A 17741-nucleotide genomic window follows, 5' to 3' on the forward strand; every position below is an offset into this window, starting at 1 on the left:
CATCGGGACAATATCATGTCACTCAATCTGTCTGCTTGCCACACAGTCGGCTTTCTTTTTACAAAGCTCGCCTTTGTTCGATGTCCACAATTACAGGGCGGAATGGCCCTGAGGTTTGCAACTCTACAGGCGTTTCTTTTTTTTCTCAAAACGTGTCAGCAAATCTGTTGAGGAAAATAAAAATATATATACCGTATTGGCCCGAGTATAAGACGGCCCTGATTATAAGACGACCCCCTCTCTTTCAAGACTTAAGTTCGAAAAGAGACTTTTTGAACACCAAATAAATTTTTATATAGAAAATAATTACAGTACATCTGAAACAAATGATTATAACAATCTATTTGAGAGAAAAAGCATGTTATTTTGCCTCATTCAAATCTTAATATCTGAACATTTAAATATGTAAACTAAAGTGCAATCACATTCGTAAATGAATGGCTTCTGGTTTTTGAAATGTAAATTACATCATAACTTCTCCTCAGCTGCCGGTTAACCTGGCCGATCTTCGACCCACTTTTCTCCAGATTGTTGCTACGATTTTTTCATTTTCTGTTATCGCTTCTATTATTTTCTTCTCTTTTCTTTCTTACCGCTTTTTTTTTATTTCTTCTTCGTGCTGCCGCTATTTTTATTTTTATTCTTCGTGACAGGGGTTCACTTTGGCCTGGGGAGTCAAGTTCAGCATTCGCTTCAATGGTATCTGGCGACATCTAGCGTCGTGAATGGGTATAATGTCTAGACCCCGAATATAAGACGACCCCCACTTTTTCAGTCTTATTTCAATGCAAAAAACACCGTCTTATATTCGGGCCAATACGGTGTGTATATATATATATATATATATATACATACATACATACATATACGGTAAAATTTACAGTTTCTATTTGTTTTTTTACAGTGTAAATTGTATAGCGGAAAATTGTGAATGATCACAACCATAGAAATGAGTACTAGCGTCTCTACCACAGCTGTGCTTTTTTTGTTGCGTTTGAATCATTGATTTCTAAGATACGAGGAACACCAAAGTATTTGTAAAACAGAATTGCATTGTGTTCGATTAAGCTGACGGAAATTAAGATGTGTTCGTGAAATCTATGTATTATGAGAGAATTATGGTCATTTAACAAAATGACCATAATTCTCTTTATAGAGTGTTTAGTATGACAGCAAACAAAGTAGACTGTCACCTTTAAGCACATTTACACATGGATTCTTTTTGAAGACCGGTTTGCTATCTGCCAAACTGCACACGGCCGCTCAAGAGGGCCCGAATGGAGAAATATAGCGTGGACCGTATATGACAAACTGAGATTGGCTTTCATAATACTGTAGAGGTTCACATATCCGAGTACAAGTACAGACGCACAGTACCAGCACCAGTACCGATATCGGTGAATCTCTAATTTATACAGTGAACAAAAGGATTCATGATGGCGACAATGGAAACGACATGTTTTTTTCTGTAACATGTTCCGAGCTCGGCGGTTCCACTATAATGTAGCGTTGTAACATGAATGGAAATGACAAGCTCAATACTGAGCATGTGCATTATTGTAATACAAGACTGATAGTCCATCTGACGAGGACATTGACTTGGTTCCAGAGCTGCTGTATTGTATCAGTTTAGATTGAAGAGGCCCCCCAACTGTGACATATTCCTTCCTGCTCTATTATCTTGTGGTTATTTCGGTCTACGGGGATATTATGGTCCACTCAGGTCAGTTGGACGGACTGACTGTTGGTTTAGCCATGGTACACTGCACTGTAGTTGGAACCCGAGGGATAATTTGTTCCTCCGTAAATGTAACTTCTAAATTGGAATTGGACACCAAAAGCAAGTAATGAACACAAGGTCACAAAAAGGTTTCTAAGTTTCTTACCTCAAGCATTTTACTTGTCACGCTGACATATGGATTTGAAAAGAGACAATAAAAGGACATCCTGGTTGACAAAGAAGCCAGAAAAACATGTTTTAGGTGGGTGTGTTTTTTCATAACACCTGGCAGGTGACTCATCTGTGACGGATATGAACAATTTCTGTTGGACAGGAAACATTTATCTGTTCCTACTACACTTCATACAGTCCTATCTAACTATCCCAATTGAAAAACAAACAAACAAAAAAAATCGGCATGCCATTAGGAATGTGCATCTTGGTCACCAGGGGGCAGTATAACACAGGCATACGTTGTCAAGACGTAAAGAATTCATGAATGCGAGTCTTGTTTTATTGTCTTTCTACATGTATTGCTGGACCGTTTGTGTTCATATATACATTACTTAAAGTTTGCAACATTGCCACACAGATGCTACTTTTGTATGTGTGGCACATTCTGAATAGCATAAGAATTCTGTTTCGAAACTCAAGATTGAGTTTGTTTTGTTTTTTGGGGGGGGGTTTAGGTGATTTTTCCAAAGTCAAAACAAATACCTAGTTGTTGATTTTGGATGATGTCCGACAAGATAACTCATGCATGTCAAACGTCTAATTTTAACAAACCGTCCTCAAACATTTAGAAATAATCTGCCAGGTCAAAACAAACACCCTGTTGATTTTAACTAAGTAACTACTTCTAATTAATCGACCAGTGTCAATTTAAGCCAAACTTTATTTTTATTTATTTATTTTTACTTTCATGTGAATGCAAGCCACCCTATTGAGTTTGATTGTGGTCCGAGACAATATGGCTTAAGTTGCAGAGGTCAGAGTTCGAATCATTATAAATATTTGCCATCGGAACTCAACAAGCTTTTCACTACACTTTTTAACCAATCCCTTCCCCATTTCTTGCGATCAAAACACGTACCCAATTGATTTTGAATTTCGGCCAGTTCCAGATAGCCAAAGTAGCAAAGGTCCACGGTCCAATCAGTACATGTTCATGAGTAATGCACGGGCAATCACATTTTTCAAACTATCAAGAAGATCAAATCAAGCACCCTATTGATTTTAAAAGATGTTCAGTACAAGAGTCACACTGCTCCACAACTCCCTTTCAACCAATCATGATAAAACTGTTTGAGACTGTGTCTTCAATGTCAACAAAGGCACCCAACTGATTTGCAGTACTTAACGTAGTACAAATTTGAAAGTCCAATTATTTCTCACTGTCTTATCGCAAGTACACTATTGATTTATGGATGTCCAGTCTAACAGAGGTCCAAGAATTTTTTTTAGGGAAGCGTCCACAGTGAGAGTTCACAGTACCATAATCAACACCTGTGCAGGGGATAGCGGTGAGCCTTGACATCAATTACTGTACTACCTTCCTTTTCAGACAGGGTTTTGGTAGTATTTTGTGGCATATTCATTTTGTTTCAAATTGAGCACAAACCCCACGATAGGTTACCACATGGAAAAAAAAGGGCAAATAAGTGAATTTGGGAATAGTGAACTGCAAATACTGTATGTGGGGTTTACTGCCTTTGTTTTGCTTCTTAAGAGGGGAGCAAGACGGTGGAATTGGGTTCATGTCGTTGTCGGGAACCCCCGTAAAGGGCCCTTGAGTGGCTGCTGTCTGACGGCTACGAGGGGGGCCCCGAGAGACGGCATATATTGGTCCACCTGGAACCAGACACTGCAATGGCGCTAATCGAGTATATTGTACTGTTGTCTTCCACATATTTTCAGAGTCAATTCATTAGTTTTTATTATTTCACGTCAATTATTCATTTAAAAAAAAATTTTGTTGTTGTTGTGGGGAAAGAGAGTGGCGTACAACTGCATTTTAAATGGAATGCAGCTGATAGTTGGAGAAGCTTCTGCGGGACACTTGATGTGCTCGAAGTGCTTGCGACAGGTGCAGGACGTGGGTGAAAGTGAAATCAAGTGAGAGAGCCGTGTTATGTACGAATAATCATGCCCGTGTTTGTAGGTAGACTGGGGTTGGGTTGGGGGGCTCCATCCCGGACTGAGGCAGCCTCCGCTTGAGATGTCCACCACAGATAGGCCCGCAGTCACACACCAGCCATTCACGCCATCACATTTTACATGTCTGGAAAAGCCTCACTTGACATTTAACAGCGTTATCCGTCTCAGAGGTGAACTTAAAAGTTATTAGCGTACAGCGGCCGAAAAAAAAGACTCTTGGGTTGCAACTGTTTCAGAATACAAATGAATGAGAAGACAAGCGGCATGTACGGTCAAGAAGAACGCGGACACGGCTCACCATCGATCCCGCCGCAGGAGTCTACAGCCCATGGTGGACGTCCATGTCAGGACACAAGCGCGTGCCAACATCGCGTTACAGCCTCTTTTCGGGAATCGAGCTCTCGGTTTACGGGTTCCAAGTCTTGTTTGCCTCCCTGTGCTTTCACTCTGTGACGCCATACATTTTCACTGCTCCGCTGATGATACCTTCTTTTTGGTGCCAGAAAATATTCCAATTTCGGACATTACTTTCAAAGTAAACCTTTGATGCATCGAAAGGACATGGCTGATCTGAAGTAGCTGTTATTTTAATTTGAAAGACCCATTTCGTCACTTCTTACTTTTTACATGTACCTTGACTTTCTGCCCAGACCAGATCGGCCCCCTCCCCTCCCAAAAAACACCGCTTCATGCATGTTTTTTGTTAATAAATCACTTTTAAGGTATATTGCCAATTTTATTGAATTTTTATTTGCAATACTTTTATATTTGACATGCTGTATAAAAAAATAAATAACCGCTTCCGCAATTACGATTGATCACGTGCTGGTGTTTCAGGAAGTAATAAGTTAACGGACCACAGCGAAATGGATGGTCGTGTTGTTGCGTACAAAATACAGGTTTTTCTTTTTATATTTTCAAGTTTGCTTCTCGATTCCTCATTTTCACAGACCTACTTCCTGAACGACACTGAGGGATTAGGACAAGTCTTTGATGGAATTGGAGGACTGAGTGGTGGAGGAGCGACGACGCGTCTACTCGTCAATTATGCGGAGCCCTACCGAAGCCAGATCCTTGATTACCTTTTTAGGCCGAATTTTGGTGCCTCTTTGCACATTCTTAAAGTCGAAATAGGAGGAGACGCTCAATCAACTGATGGGACGGAGCCATCGCACATGCACTACGAGGATGATGAGAACTACTCCCGAGGATATGAATGGTGGTTGATGAAAGAGGCAAAGAAGAGGAACCCCAACATTACGCTTATTGGTTTGCCCTGGGCATTTCCTGGTTGGGTCGGCCGTGGTAAACAGTGGCCCTACGACTTCCCAGATGTCACTGTAGAATATGTAGTGAAGTGGATCCTTGGCGCAAAGCGGGTTCACGACCTCAACATCGACTATGTTGGGATTTGGAACGAACGGAACTTTGACAGCAAATATATCAAGCTGCTGCGGTACACTTTGGACAAGAGCGGCCTGGAGAGTGTCAGGATTATCGCCAACGACAACTTGTGGCAGCCCATTTCGCATGCTCTTCTGCTGGATCCGGAGCTCAGCAGCGTTGTTGATGTGATAGGGGCCCACTACCCGGGCACGAACACTGTGGAGGAGGCTCTGAAGACTGGGAAGACGCTGTGGGCTTCAGAGGACGACAGCACTTTCAACAATGAAGTCGGGGGAGGCTGTTGGGCACGCATTCTGAACCAGAACTACATCAACGGATTCATGACTGCCACCATTTGTTGGAATCTCATTGCCAGCTACTATGAGGCACTGCCATTTGGCAGAGACGGTCTTATGACAGCGGACGAACCCTGGAGTGGCAACTATGTCGTGGAGTCGCCTATCTGGGTTACAGCTCACACGTCACAATTCACCCAGCCAGGATGGACCTACTTGAAGACTGTTGGACATTTGGCAAAAGGTGGAAGTTATGTGGCCTTGACGGACGGGAAAGGAAATCTCACAGTTATCATAGAAACGATGACCCATAATCATTCATTGTGCATAAGGCCTCCACTCCCTCCATACTCGGTGAGTTCACAAAACGCAACCTTTCAGCTGGAAGGCTCTTTTTCCTCCATCAAAGAGTTGCAACTATGGCGCACGCAGTTTAACTTCAAGACAACAAAGCCCACCTTTTTTCAGCGGCTAAGTCCTGTGAGGCTAAAGAAAGGAAAATTTACCCTCAGTCTTTCAGAAGATGAGCTATACACAGTAACCACAATGACGACAGGACAGAAGGGAAACTACCCAGACCCACCTGCCTCTTCTCCCTTCCCAAAGGACTACAAGGATGACTTTACTGTCCAAGAATCTCCCTTCTCAGAAGCTCCATACTTTGCTGACCAGACTGGAGTTTTTGAATATTATACCAACCTGACAGATTCCGGGCCTCATGTCTTCACTTTACGTCAGGTTCTGACCACACGACCTATTACTTGGGTAGCAGATGCAGACCAGACTATAAGTGTTATCGGTGACTACACGTGGCAGGATGTGAATGTCGAATGTGATGTCTTTATGGAGAGTAGAAAGACTGGTGGCGTTTTCATCGCAGCCCGGGTTGATCAAGGAGGGGCGACAATCCGTAGAGCCCAGGGAATATTTTTCTGGGTCTTTGCGGATGGAACATACAAAGTTACCAATGACATTGCTGGTCTAATGATTCTCGCTGAAGGACATTCTGGTACACAAGCAGGTGAATGGCACACGCTGTCACTCACTGTAAAGGGCCAGTTGGCATCAGGAAAGCTGAATGGTTATCAATTGTGGAAGAACGTGATAGTGTTAACACCGAAGAATGGCTGGGCGGCCATTGGGACGCGTTCATTTGAGCTGGTCCAGTTTGATAATTTTGCAGTAAAGGCACTGGAACAAGAACTCTCAATTAGCAAGCCTTTTGTTTTGACTGTTTGACTGAAGAGGAGAAGTGCAGCAATTTAATCAAAGCTTATTGATTATCAAAATAACCGACAACTATTTCAATTACTGGTTCATCGTTGAGACCTTAATTTAAATTTGTCCAACTCCTCAGAAATTCAGTCTTTCAACAGAAAATATTCTCCGATTTCTGTTGTTCTTCATGAGAGACGAATGATCTGTTTACTGATTCGTCAAACGAATACATCTGCTTGTACTTTGGAAAATATGCCGATTAATTTATTGTGCTTTTTCTACACTGTCCATTTGAAATCATGTCCTGTTTTTGATTGAAGGTATGGAAATTAAAACTGTTTGTTTCCCAATCTGATTCATTGAATAATTAAAAAAATATATTTAACAGATTATTAAGATCGTTGTTAGTTGCGGCTGGTGTTTTAGGACCAAAGTTAAATATACAGAGTATGATATGATATACAGTATGTAAACACAAAGTCCACCATGGGCTATTGTCATCTTTGGTAGCTCAACTATCCATATTTCCACTCAATTGCTTTAAACACACGGTCAAACTTTAAACGTTGACGATTAAATGACAATTTAACATGAATTGTGCTGTACAATAAATAAAAATATTTGAGGTCCTAAGGATTCCTGGCAAAAATGTCAAGTTCTGGTAACTATTAAGAGGCCACAGCTGCTTTCTATTCTCTCAATGCTTGAAACTCTGCTGTCTTTCTAAATAGAATGTTTGTGTACGATCTTAAAAACATAAATACGTGATTTATTTTTATTATTTTATATCTCTGTATCGCAGCACAGAGTCAAGTCCAACTTAAGACTTTTACATACTCTTGTAAAATGCAACAATACTGCAATACTCAAGTGCCAATGAACAAAGTTTTTCATGCAGATCTTCTTGCATGAATGCAGACGTACCTAATAAAGTGACCCATGGGAAAATAAGGAAATGTCCTCGTCCGATGATGCACATTCTATACTATGTACCGTGAATATATTTCTCTCTTATTTAAAAAAAAAAAAAAATTCAAAATACTGAAATTTTTTTACATGATTTAATATTTACATAGCAAGGGCAAAAGTAGCCAATATTTAGATCCAGTGTAAAAGTGGAAAGCTGCTGTGACGATACCTCTGCAGTGGCATCATGGCAAATCGAAATCAGCACGTCAAAGTGCCCACTGAACTGTAAACATCTTTGACATGGGCAAGGTCAAGCTGCTCACATTTAGAACCTGTTGGAAGAGACCCACGTGTTATCCTTCAGGAAAGTCCCCCCCCCCCCATGTCCACGCACTAACCTTTGTATCACCATTATATGTAAAATCCCTCACTTTCTCCCCATTGGCTACCACGTATTGGGGCGGCGAGGGCACCCCAAACACTTGCATTCTTCTCAGTACGAGACCATCCAAGTCTCCATTTAGTCGGAGGGGCTCACTCACAACCTGGGACTGAAACAGTGAGGCGGTAAAAATACACTTTGTCTATTTGCCGGTGAAACCCCAAACACTGCAAAACAAGTTATGACAGTTCAGAAGTTTGAGTACAGACTTTACCTACCTGTCCGGCTGTGAAGGTGACGTGACAATAACTTCCTTTTTCGAAGCTCCCGATGCTGTCGCCGTCATCCCAGAACAAGTCGCCTCGGGCCGAGCCTCCCGCTGACAGTGCCACCGTCAGGAGGAAGGGGTTTGTGCGCGAGACTGTTGTCGTTAAAGCTGGCTCCTTTAAGAGGACCGAGAGAATGATACAGCAGTAATTCGACATTCTCAAGGAAACGCTTCCATAAGCCCAAAAGTCTTGACGTCATTACAGATGTTAAGTGGAGACAACCAGATAAACCAGTTCAACACACCACAGTGATTCAGCACAGAACGAAGACTTAAAAATAGACGGCACCTTCTGGAACGTCATTCATCTAAAATCGGCATATTTCGATCAGTCTCACTTCTTCAAACCTTTAGCACTTTTTTTTCAGCCCCATTGTCAGAACAAGTCCTTTTATTAAATAATACATTGATAAATCGGCCTTCGATATTATTTATTAAATGTTTTGTTGTCACCAGGGGGCATTTAGGGCAGTGCCCCAGTACAACCAGCAGATGGCGCTTTGGTAAAATAAACTACTTTATTTCATACCGTTGCAAAATCTATGAACATACTGTATTGACCATCCTTATCCTTTTAATAGACGCGGCACTTGTAACTACACTGTGATTTTTTTTTCATCTCTGCGCATATTCGGAGTTTGGCATTCACAAAATTCAAATACTTAGCGCGTTTCAGAAACAAAACGCTCTTTCGTCTTTATCCAAAATGTTTTCAGGGAAATAGAGCAAACTTTGTTGCGATGTACTTGCACTATGTGTTACACTAACCTGCTGGGGCACAATGTGTCCCTCCCTCAAATGGACGTTAATGGTGTCCAGAGGGGCAGACAGAAGCAGGTACTCGCCTGTACTGTACGACGGCTGACCCTGACAAAAAAAAACAAAAACAGAACATTTGATCACGTGATAATGCGAGTGAGTGCAATTCATGAAGCAAAGCACCGCAGCTTACACTGTAGAGGTTGTACCAGATGCCGGGAGGCAGGTAAGCGGCCACCTCCACGGCACCCTCCTTGAGGACTGGGCTGATAAGGAGAGAACTCCCCCAGAGGAATTGTCGGTCTATGATCTGACAGTGAGGGTCAGTGGGAAACCTGAAATGACCAAAGGATGACGCAGCTGATGGGGGGGAGTGAAAAAAGCCATGTAAAAGAGCCACGGACGTTCAACTCGAACCACGTGATGAGTCAGTCATGACACATTTCTTAATTGTGTCTGTAAATAAATGACTATATTGCCATCATTCTGTTTACTATGGTTAGTGTCATATTTCTATTTTCCTTTGCTCTGTCTTGTTTTTTTTTAATAGTTTGAGGTGTCACAAAAGCCAAAACTATTACCATCACAGTCTCTGCTTGACATGTTCGGTTTCACAAAACAAAACAAACCACGTTTGGGTTTTGTTGAAACCAACCATGTTCTATAGCAGATTACTAAAAAAGGAATACAAGTAGAAAAACTTTTCTTTTCCCCCAGGGGAAATAAGAGACTCTAATCTTAAGTAGGTTCAGTGCATAGGTTGTCACAGAACGCAATATTCTGTTGGTCTTAAATGAACATTCAAAATGCTGAAAAATAGCTGGCAAAATCGGGACCGCTGATTTTAAAACTGTTGGCAGTGAATTTGTTAATTCATGCAACAAAGAATGAGCCTATGACCATGCCTGCTGTCAACAGAGTGAACAGAAATCTGAGTGCGTAAGACATACTCCATGAAGAGAGGTCTGGCCACCGTGTCTCCAGAGGTGTGCGCGTGATGGAAGAGCGTGTAGAGAAACGGCAGAAGAGAGTAACGAAGATTCAGCGCACTCCGCATGGCCGCCTGGGCCTTCTGCCCAAATATGAAAGGCTCCTGAGGCTGTGGAGTACGACCGTTAGGACGCCAAATGAGAAAACATACAAGAATACAATTCGTCAATTTCGATGTGTGTGCATCTCACAGCATATTGCCGATCGTTATGGTTCCTCATAAAGGGGTAGAAGGCCCCGAGCTGCATCCAGCGCACGCACAACTCCTCTGTGGTGTCACCCCCGAAGCCGCAGATGTCCGCGCCGACCAGGGGCACCCCGAAGAGGCTGAACTTCAGCACCGCTGAGTGCAAAATGTGCACAATGTTAACACAGTTGGAGGTCGCAATGGTGCTACAGTCTAGAGTGTTTCGAGATGCGAGCCGTCGTTCATCTGAAAGTTTGCCTTGGCTTGTGAGCAAAAATGTAAGAATTGAGCACTAGATGGTATCAGTGAACTCAATACACTTCCACAAGCAGCATTTTGGCAGAGCGAACAATTCTTCACAGAAGAGCAGCGTATTCAAAACAATCACAACCATAGGAAAGGTTCACTATCTTGACGCTAACACACATTGCAAGTTTCCATCAATGGTCTAACAAATAGCATTGATGTCACAGTGCTGAACACAAGCAGTAGCATCAGTCTAAAAAGTTTTTTAAAAAAGGTCCAGATTAGCCGCGTATTCAAAACAATCACAACCATAGGAAAGGTTCACTATCTTAATGCTAACACACATTGCAAGTTTCCATCAACGGTCTAACAAATAGCATTGATGTCACAATGCTGAACACAAGCAGTAGCATCAGTCTAAAAAAAAAAAAAAAAAAAAAAAAAAAGTCCAGATTAGCCGCGTATTCAAAACAATCACCTCAGGAAAGGTTTGCTATCTTCACGCTAACACACACTGCAAGGCTTCATCAACAGTCTAACAAATAGCATTGATGTCACAATGCTGAGCACAAACAGCAGCATCAGTCTAAAAAAACAAAAAAAAAGAAAAGAAAAGAAAAGGTCCAGATTAGCCGCGTATTCAAAACCATCGCAACCTTAAGAAAGGTTCGCTAGCTTAACACTAACACACACTGCAAGGCTCCATCAACAGGCTAACAAATAGCATTGATGTCACAATGCTGAACACAAACAGTAGGATCAGCCTAAAAAAAGTCCAGATTTTCCCAGGCATGTATTTTTCATGCTTGGCAAAAAATTAATAATAATAAAAAAACGGCTAATGTTACTGTATCTTACTGAGTTACTTGTGTTATACGGTCCCTTCGTGGCTAAATCGGTCACCGAGTGCATTTTGCTGGCTATTTTTGCATAGAGGCTGGGATTGCTCCGCTTTTCCCGAGTGCATCAAACACGTATCTACTTACAAGGGATGGAATATCCAAGTTGCTCCCAGTTGCTTCTAACATCTCCCGTCCACACTCCGGAGTAGCGTCCGATGCTTGGGAAGGAAGAGCGAGACAGGACAAATGGCCTCTTCCCGCGCGCTTTTACCAGAGCTCTGCCAATGACAATCGTATACTGTAATACTACAACACACATAGCACATATCCTTAATCAGTGGACGCCCTTCTAAAAAAAAAACACCTCAGCCAAAAAGAATTCAAGGTAAAAAGTCTCCTGGATGAATTCAACTGTGACTTACCACGTATTGTAAATAAGTTCTACGTGCGGTGTTAATGCTACATGACAGTACGTATCGACATGTGGCCACTCCACAACGTTGTGTGCGTCCACGAGTGTGTTCCAGAGAGCTCCAGATGCTCCTTATAAATAGTCCTTTCATTTGGTCTCAAAGTCCATTTACATGCGGAATGCATTGCTCTCCTTTCCCACATTGCAGGGTATTTTACTCAAAAAATGATGAGCAAAACCCCCCAAAAGACGTTGCCTTATCATAAACCATGCAATAGAAGGGTGTAAGCGATGAAGCGTAATCTAGCCCAGGAACACTGAGCTGCTTTAACCAACCTGTTTGTGGCAAAAGCTTCAGTCAGTCCGTACATGTTGTGCAGGTTGTAGTGAGTGGATACATTTTGCTGAGCCGACATACAAAGAGTGAAAGCGCTCAAGCGGCCTCCGACCACCCCTGTTTGGGGGACACACACAAATATTTATCATTCACATGAACAACGTGGTATCAATCATGTATGTCACACAGTGTGTTGTTCTGATCTAAATATATTGTATCTATAGTAACGGTATGTACTTTATGAGATGATCATACAAGGGAAGTCGTGATGCGAACTTACTGGGTGTGTACGGCGGGCTCTCAAGCTCTGTGTCAGGACAACCCTCCAGTGAGCCCGAAACGAAACTGGCTGGTTCGTTCATGTCCTGTGTGGAATGTGAATTTGGCCAGCCAATCACAAAGCTCGTATAAACAAACAAGCATTCAGACTCAGACTCACAGAAAGGACAATTCCTGTCTTCAATGAATCAAACATTTGCGGGTTTTTTTTGGTGTGTGTGTGTATTCTTACAATCCATAATCCATCCACTGGCACTTTCGAATAAAACTCCTCAATTAAGTCTTCCCACCACCGTCTGGTCTCCGGGTTGGTAAAGTCAGGGAACGCCGTTGCACCAGGCCAAACCTGAAGGCACATGGGTTTATTTCACAACTCTTGACACATGCTTCATTCAAGACTAAAATCTAACCTTGCCTATTAAGAGTTGACCGGTGGCATTTTTGATGAATACATCTCGCTTGAGTCCATCATCGAAGGGACGGTACGTTCCTGGAGGAGAAGTTGAGCTGATCCCAGGATCCTAAACGGAAGACCCACACTATATTTTAGGAAGTGTCAGATCGCCACCTACTGGGAGGAAATAGTTAGCAGATGGTTGAAAATGTCCCTCACCAGGATGAGGACGTACTTCAAGCCTCTTTGGTGAAATTCCTCCACCATCTCTGTCATGTCCCCGAATCGCAAGGGGTCATTGGTGAAGATCCTGCCTTTGTCTGCGTAATCCAGGTCATTCCACTGCACATCCTTAAAAAAATCAAATCAAATCAAATAAAAATTAGTTGCCAAGAAGGTGCTTCTTACAAGATGACAACAAGCATTCGATGAATGTGCACCATTGTTTTGTTCATTTCAGTTGCAGTACTTTTTATTTCTATAAAACAATACAATGCAATGTCACGGAACAACAAACAGAATGTAGCTATACATTTTTTGGAGTTTTATTGTTCGCCAAAAACAGACCAAAAATGATTTTTGGAGATCTTTTTTTCATTTGGAGATAAATGATTGTAACATCCCAGTTAAATATTTAAAGTGTCTCATATACAGTAGAGACAGTACAAATATATGATCATTATTATACAAACGGAATAATTAGATTTTTTTTTTCCAATTGTGCATTCAATTATTGTAGTAGTAGACATTAACATTTGGGCTCTAAATAATAGGCCATTGTTTTGCACAGCAGAAACATTTTGAATAATAATATAGCAATATAAAATTGGAGGTCATATTTATATTTAAAAAATATACATTACCAAATATTAAAATAAACTATAATTATTCATAATACGGTTTGACATATTACTACGTAACTGAATTATTATTAGTTAATTTGACTTTTTTGTGTTAAATATTAAAATTAAAACAATTATTACATTCAAATTATTCATAGTTAATTTGTCTCACCTTCTGACAAAAAAAGTTTTGGAAATACAGTCATACCTCGGTTTTTGACCATAATCCGTTCCAGAAGGCTGTTCGAAAACCGATTTGTTCGAAAACCGAAACCACGCTCTTTTAAAAAAAAAATCTTTATTGAACACGTCTGCTCACAATGGAACGCTACACGAGGAAGCGTCACTTCCTCGTGTAAGGAAGGCGAGAAGAGTCAAGTGGCGCATTCAAGTGCGCTCAGTTTGGTCGCAAGCCGATTTTCGGTCGTAAGCCGAGGCATAAAAAACTCGAAATTTTTGGTTGAAAACCGATTTGGTCGAGATCAGAGGTGTTCGAAAACCGAGGTTTGACTGTACAGTAAAACCTTTTCATTGGCAGCGATGCAAGAGTTCAAACGTTTGAAAAATAATACAGTTTCAAAGTAAGATACAATAAACATAGTCCGGTATATTGTTATTCATTGAGTATTGGTCATAATTTACTTAAGAATGAATTGTACAACGTTTATCTTATTGTATCAGATAGTTAACTTTTTTTTTATGATCAACTGTCAAATTTGTGCTCATCTGTGTAAAGTGTAATGTTGGTCTAACATCAGGTTCATGTAACATGAAGGTACCATGGGGAAGTTAGCATCGTGCATCCGCCTAGCCACCTGCCGAGTGATATTCGTGCTTGTGTAGCCCCAGCGACACAGGTGGAAGCCCAACGACCAATAGGGAGGCATCATGGGATAACCTACGGAAGAATACTTTTTGAAAAAAAATTTTTAACACGCTTTTTTGCGGGGAGTCGCTTCCGACTTGGCGTCCCGTACCGATAACTTGCAGATATTGATGTATAACGGTCTGAGCGTCGGGACCCATGAAGATGTACAGGTCTAGGATTCCACCTGTGGACACCCATGTCAGAGCTGGCAGAGGCTGCAAGATGACTTCTGGAAACACATGTAGACACACATGGAGAATGAGGAGAAAATTAGCTCTTGTTGAACAAAGTCATTACCGATGGCATTGCTGTTGAGTAGGAACACCCCGTGGGCCAGTCCGTCCCCCTCCTGTACAACATAGAATGGGTGCGAGCCATATAGGTTTGCACCAGCCTGCAGAAAAAAAAAAAAAAGAAAAAAAAAGAGTTCAGTATACTCTCACTATAGTGTAGATTTTTATGTGCAAAATGGATGCGAGAAAATGCATATTTTACAGATTAGTACAGGTCACAATGAAAGTTTAATTCCAATTTTGTCGTATACTGTCAGGGGCAGTCCATTATTGCACTCAGCACTTTATATGATTAGTTTCTCTCTTGAGATTGGGAGTTGTGACTTACAGATATCTAACCATACAATGTTGATATTAAATGAGTCCAGCATACTCACATGAGGAGCCATGTCCCTGTTCCAGAGAGTCAGGGAGGTCCAGTTAAGGTCCAGGAGGAGAGACGTGTAATGCTCCCCGAGGCCTGACACCATTGAGGAGGCCAGAGTGGTGGACAACTGCAGATACTGGTCAGCAAAAAGCAGAGGGGCCACTGTGCTATTCATGCTAAATGAGGGGGTGGGGGGAATAAATGAGGATTGCTATTATTTTTATGATATTATATAATGTAAACATGCATAAAGAAGCTGGAACTGATGGGGTAAAATTATGAACCATTCCAAACACAAGTCAGTATCAGCACAAAACTAAAGTCATAGCAAAAAAAAAAATCATGCTAAAACAGCACAACTTCAATAGGGAATAATCAGAGGAACTTTCCAGTTGGACAAGAGTTTGAATGTAATGCAGTTAAATCTGAACGGAGCAACAGCCCATTATGACAAGGTTGGGCACACTTTTGCAAACAGATTATTACTGTTTATTTTTACTTCCCCTCTTGAAAACATTAAAACAAACTTAAAATAAGTTCTCCACAGTAGAAGTCACATGAATGGTGGGAAAGGTTTTCACATTATTTATCTTGGTCTCGTTGGGGGTTTTTTTTGTTTGTTTGTTTGTTTCATTTAAGTCTCAAAAAATGTGACAGCAGTTTAAAAATCTACCCGGCATGTCTATTTTAGTTCATACACTTTGGTTTACACATTTGAAACAGATTACTAAAAAAAACAGTATCTACGTGTGCTTTACATACTCACATGACCCTTCCATTTGATGCACGCCTCACAACGAATCCAAAAGGGTTGGACTGGTACTCAGTGGTATACAGGGCATCTTGGCGACTAATTTTGCCCTGAGGGACTCCAGTTAGGAGTTCGACTTCATACCGGTCCGACCATCGATCCTTCAACTGCATAGGAAGCATATATTTATTATTTAAATTGGGATTAGAAAAATTGTCAGGGGACGGCTGGTTCTCACAGTGAGGCGCAAGCAGCCTTCAGACTCTTGACTTTCTTCCAGGTGGAGAGTGGCCACATCTCGAGGCAGGTAAGAGGGGGAGGCCCGGGTCAAAGTGGCAGCCTGGCCTCGCTCGGTAGGCGTCAAGACGCCCATTTTGTAGCTGGGGTATGAATAAGGGTAGAAGCACCACGGAGCTTTTGACGAGTCGTTGAGGGGAGAGTAACAACAAGCCCGCTCTTCACACTCTCGGCGACTAAGCGCTCGGTCCCGGGCACAGTCGAAGCGACTTTCCGGAGACATTTTGCAACGCGACGGTTGGACGTCCAAGAAATAGTCCCATGGTTCGAGTGTATCGCGGACCTGGCTTTTAAATGGCTCGCCATTTCGAACCAGTCTGTAGTAGAGAATGGGCATGTGACTCAAATCGGAGAATGTGTGAAACGCGAAAGCCAGAAACGCGGCTACAGTTAGCTTCACCCAAAGAGCCATGGGATGTTCGTGCAAAATTCGGACCGGATTAGAGCTTTATTGACGCGGCGATAAAACAAAAAAGTTAAATTCAGGTGCCCATTGCAAATTTTTGTTGCATGTCCTTAAAAGTCCCAACACAACGACGGCAAGCGAGATCGGTCAAAATAAATTCTTGGCGACAAAGATTGGCCCCGTTTATGGCGTAAAATAAATATGTGCCAGATAACCTCGACATTTCTAAGAATAGTTGAAAAATTACAAGTATGAATCTTATTTTAGTACAATTCGAGGTCGGGGGGTAATGGGAGGGCAGTTAAAGTAGCAAGATCCCTGCAACGCTTGTTGCATGATTTAAAATTGTCATCTAATAATTGATTAAACACACGAAAATAAACCTACTTCCGTTTTTAATTATATATTGATTAGAAAAACAAAGTGAAGTTGTCTTAAAGAAAACTCCAATGTAGCTCTTAAGCATGAAAGTTAAGCAAACCCTAGTAAAAATTATTCATTCATTTTCCTATCCGCTTAATCCTCACAAATGTTGTGGGGAGTGCTGGAGCCTATCCCAGTTGCCTTGTGCAGTAGGGGGGGGGACACCCTGAACCGATTGCCAGCCAATCACAAGGCACACACAGATGAACAACCATCCACGCTCACATTCACACCGAGGGACAATTTAGAGTGTTCAATCAGCCTGCCTTGCATGTTTTTGGAATGTGGGAGGAACCCGGAGAAAACCCATGCAGGCCCGGGGAGAACATGCAAACTCCACACAGGGAGGCCGGATCCGGGATTGAACCCACAACCTCTGCACTGTGAGGTCGACGCGCTAACCACTGGCCGGGCTGCCCAGTAAAAATGATTGTCATGCTTTTTTTTTTTTGCAGTTGATGTCAGTATTGAAGCTTTTACATGTGAATATTCAAATCCTGCATATCTCCTATATCCATCCATCCATTTTCCGAACCGCTTGATCCTCACTAGGGTCGCGGGGGGTGCTGGAGCCTATCCCAGCCGTCTCCGGGCAGTAGGCGGGGGTCACCCTGAATCAGTTGCCAGCCAATCGCAGTATCTCCTATATGTG

General features: G+C 41.9%; 3 protein-coding genes across 5 annotated transcripts in view; 1 reads left to right on the top strand and 2 right to left on the bottom strand.

Annotated features, from left to right (window-relative positions):
* Window positions 1-4733, bottom strand: part of tbc1d16 (TBC1 domain family, member 16) — a 30761-nt gene extending 26028 nt beyond the window's left edge. For both annotated transcript variants that reach the window (XR_015103184.1, XM_086132787.1), the window contains exon 1: window positions 4176-4733. The gene's annotated coding sequence lies outside the window, so the exon portion shown is untranslated. The remainder of the gene's footprint in view (window positions 1-4175) is intronic.
* galcb (galactosylceramidase b) lies at window positions 4720-7127 on the top strand. The gene has a single exon (XM_086132788.1). The coding sequence runs from the start codon at window positions 4744-4746 to the stop codon at window positions 6796-6798; it is 2055 nt and encodes a 684-aa protein (XP_085988914.1). The 5' UTR covers window positions 4720-4743; the 3' UTR covers window positions 6799-7127.
* A 671-nt stretch (window positions 7128-7798) lies between these two features.
* gaa (alpha glucosidase) lies at window positions 7799-16978 on the bottom strand. 2 transcript variants are annotated; one of them, XM_086132784.1, is made up of 19 exons: window positions 16202-16950; window positions 15979-16130; window positions 15223-15388; window positions 14850-14946; window positions 14662-14781; window positions 14464-14582; window positions 13062-13193; window positions 12859-12969; window positions 12681-12794; window positions 12450-12534; window positions 12169-12286; window positions 11565-11698; window positions 10337-10488; window positions 10106-10254; window positions 9349-9490; window positions 9165-9263; window positions 8347-8511; window positions 8085-8237; window positions 7799-8018 (listed from the first exon to the last, which is right to left on the bottom strand). In XM_086132784.1, exons 1-19 carry the CDS (start codon window positions 16670-16672, stop codon window positions 7953-7955), a joined length of 2745 nt encoding a protein of 914 aa, XP_085988910.1. In that variant the 5' UTR covers window positions 16673-16950; the 3' UTR covers window positions 7799-7952. The 2 variants fall into 2 exon arrangements, with proteins under 2 accessions (XP_085988910.1, XP_085988911.1); XM_086132785.1 differs by lacking the exon at window positions 7799-8018 and having other exon boundaries at window positions 8343-8511; window positions 16202-16978.
* Between the last annotated feature and the right edge of the window lie 763 nt (window positions 16979-17741).

Source organism: Hippocampus guttulatus, chromosome 16, assembly GCF_054856545.1.
Source record: "Hippocampus guttulatus isolate MCC_2025c chromosome 16, RoL_Hgut_1.0, whole genome shotgun sequence".
Classification (NCBI taxonomy): domain Eukaryota; kingdom Metazoa; phylum Chordata; class Actinopteri; order Syngnathiformes; family Syngnathidae; genus Hippocampus; species Hippocampus guttulatus.

Excerpts from the sequence above, each read along its gene's own strand:
- gaa (XM_086132784.1), bottom strand. The coding sequence starts at position 16,672 with ATGGCTCTTTGGGTGAAGCTAACTGTAGCCGCGTTTCTGGCTTTCGCG. Across the intron at positions 12,970-13,061 it reads TGAAGTACGTCCTCATCCTG|GATCCTGGGATCAGCTCAAC; the intron begins GTGAGGGACATT and ends TCTTCCGTTTAG. Across the intron at positions 8,019-8,084 it reads CATATAATGGTGATACAAAG|GTTCTAAATGTGAGCAGCTT; the intron begins GTTAGTGCGTGG and ends CTCTTCCAACAG.
- galcb (XM_086132788.1), top strand. The coding sequence starts at position 4,744 with ATGGATGGTCGTGTTGTTGCGTACAAAATACAGGTTTTTCTTTTTATA.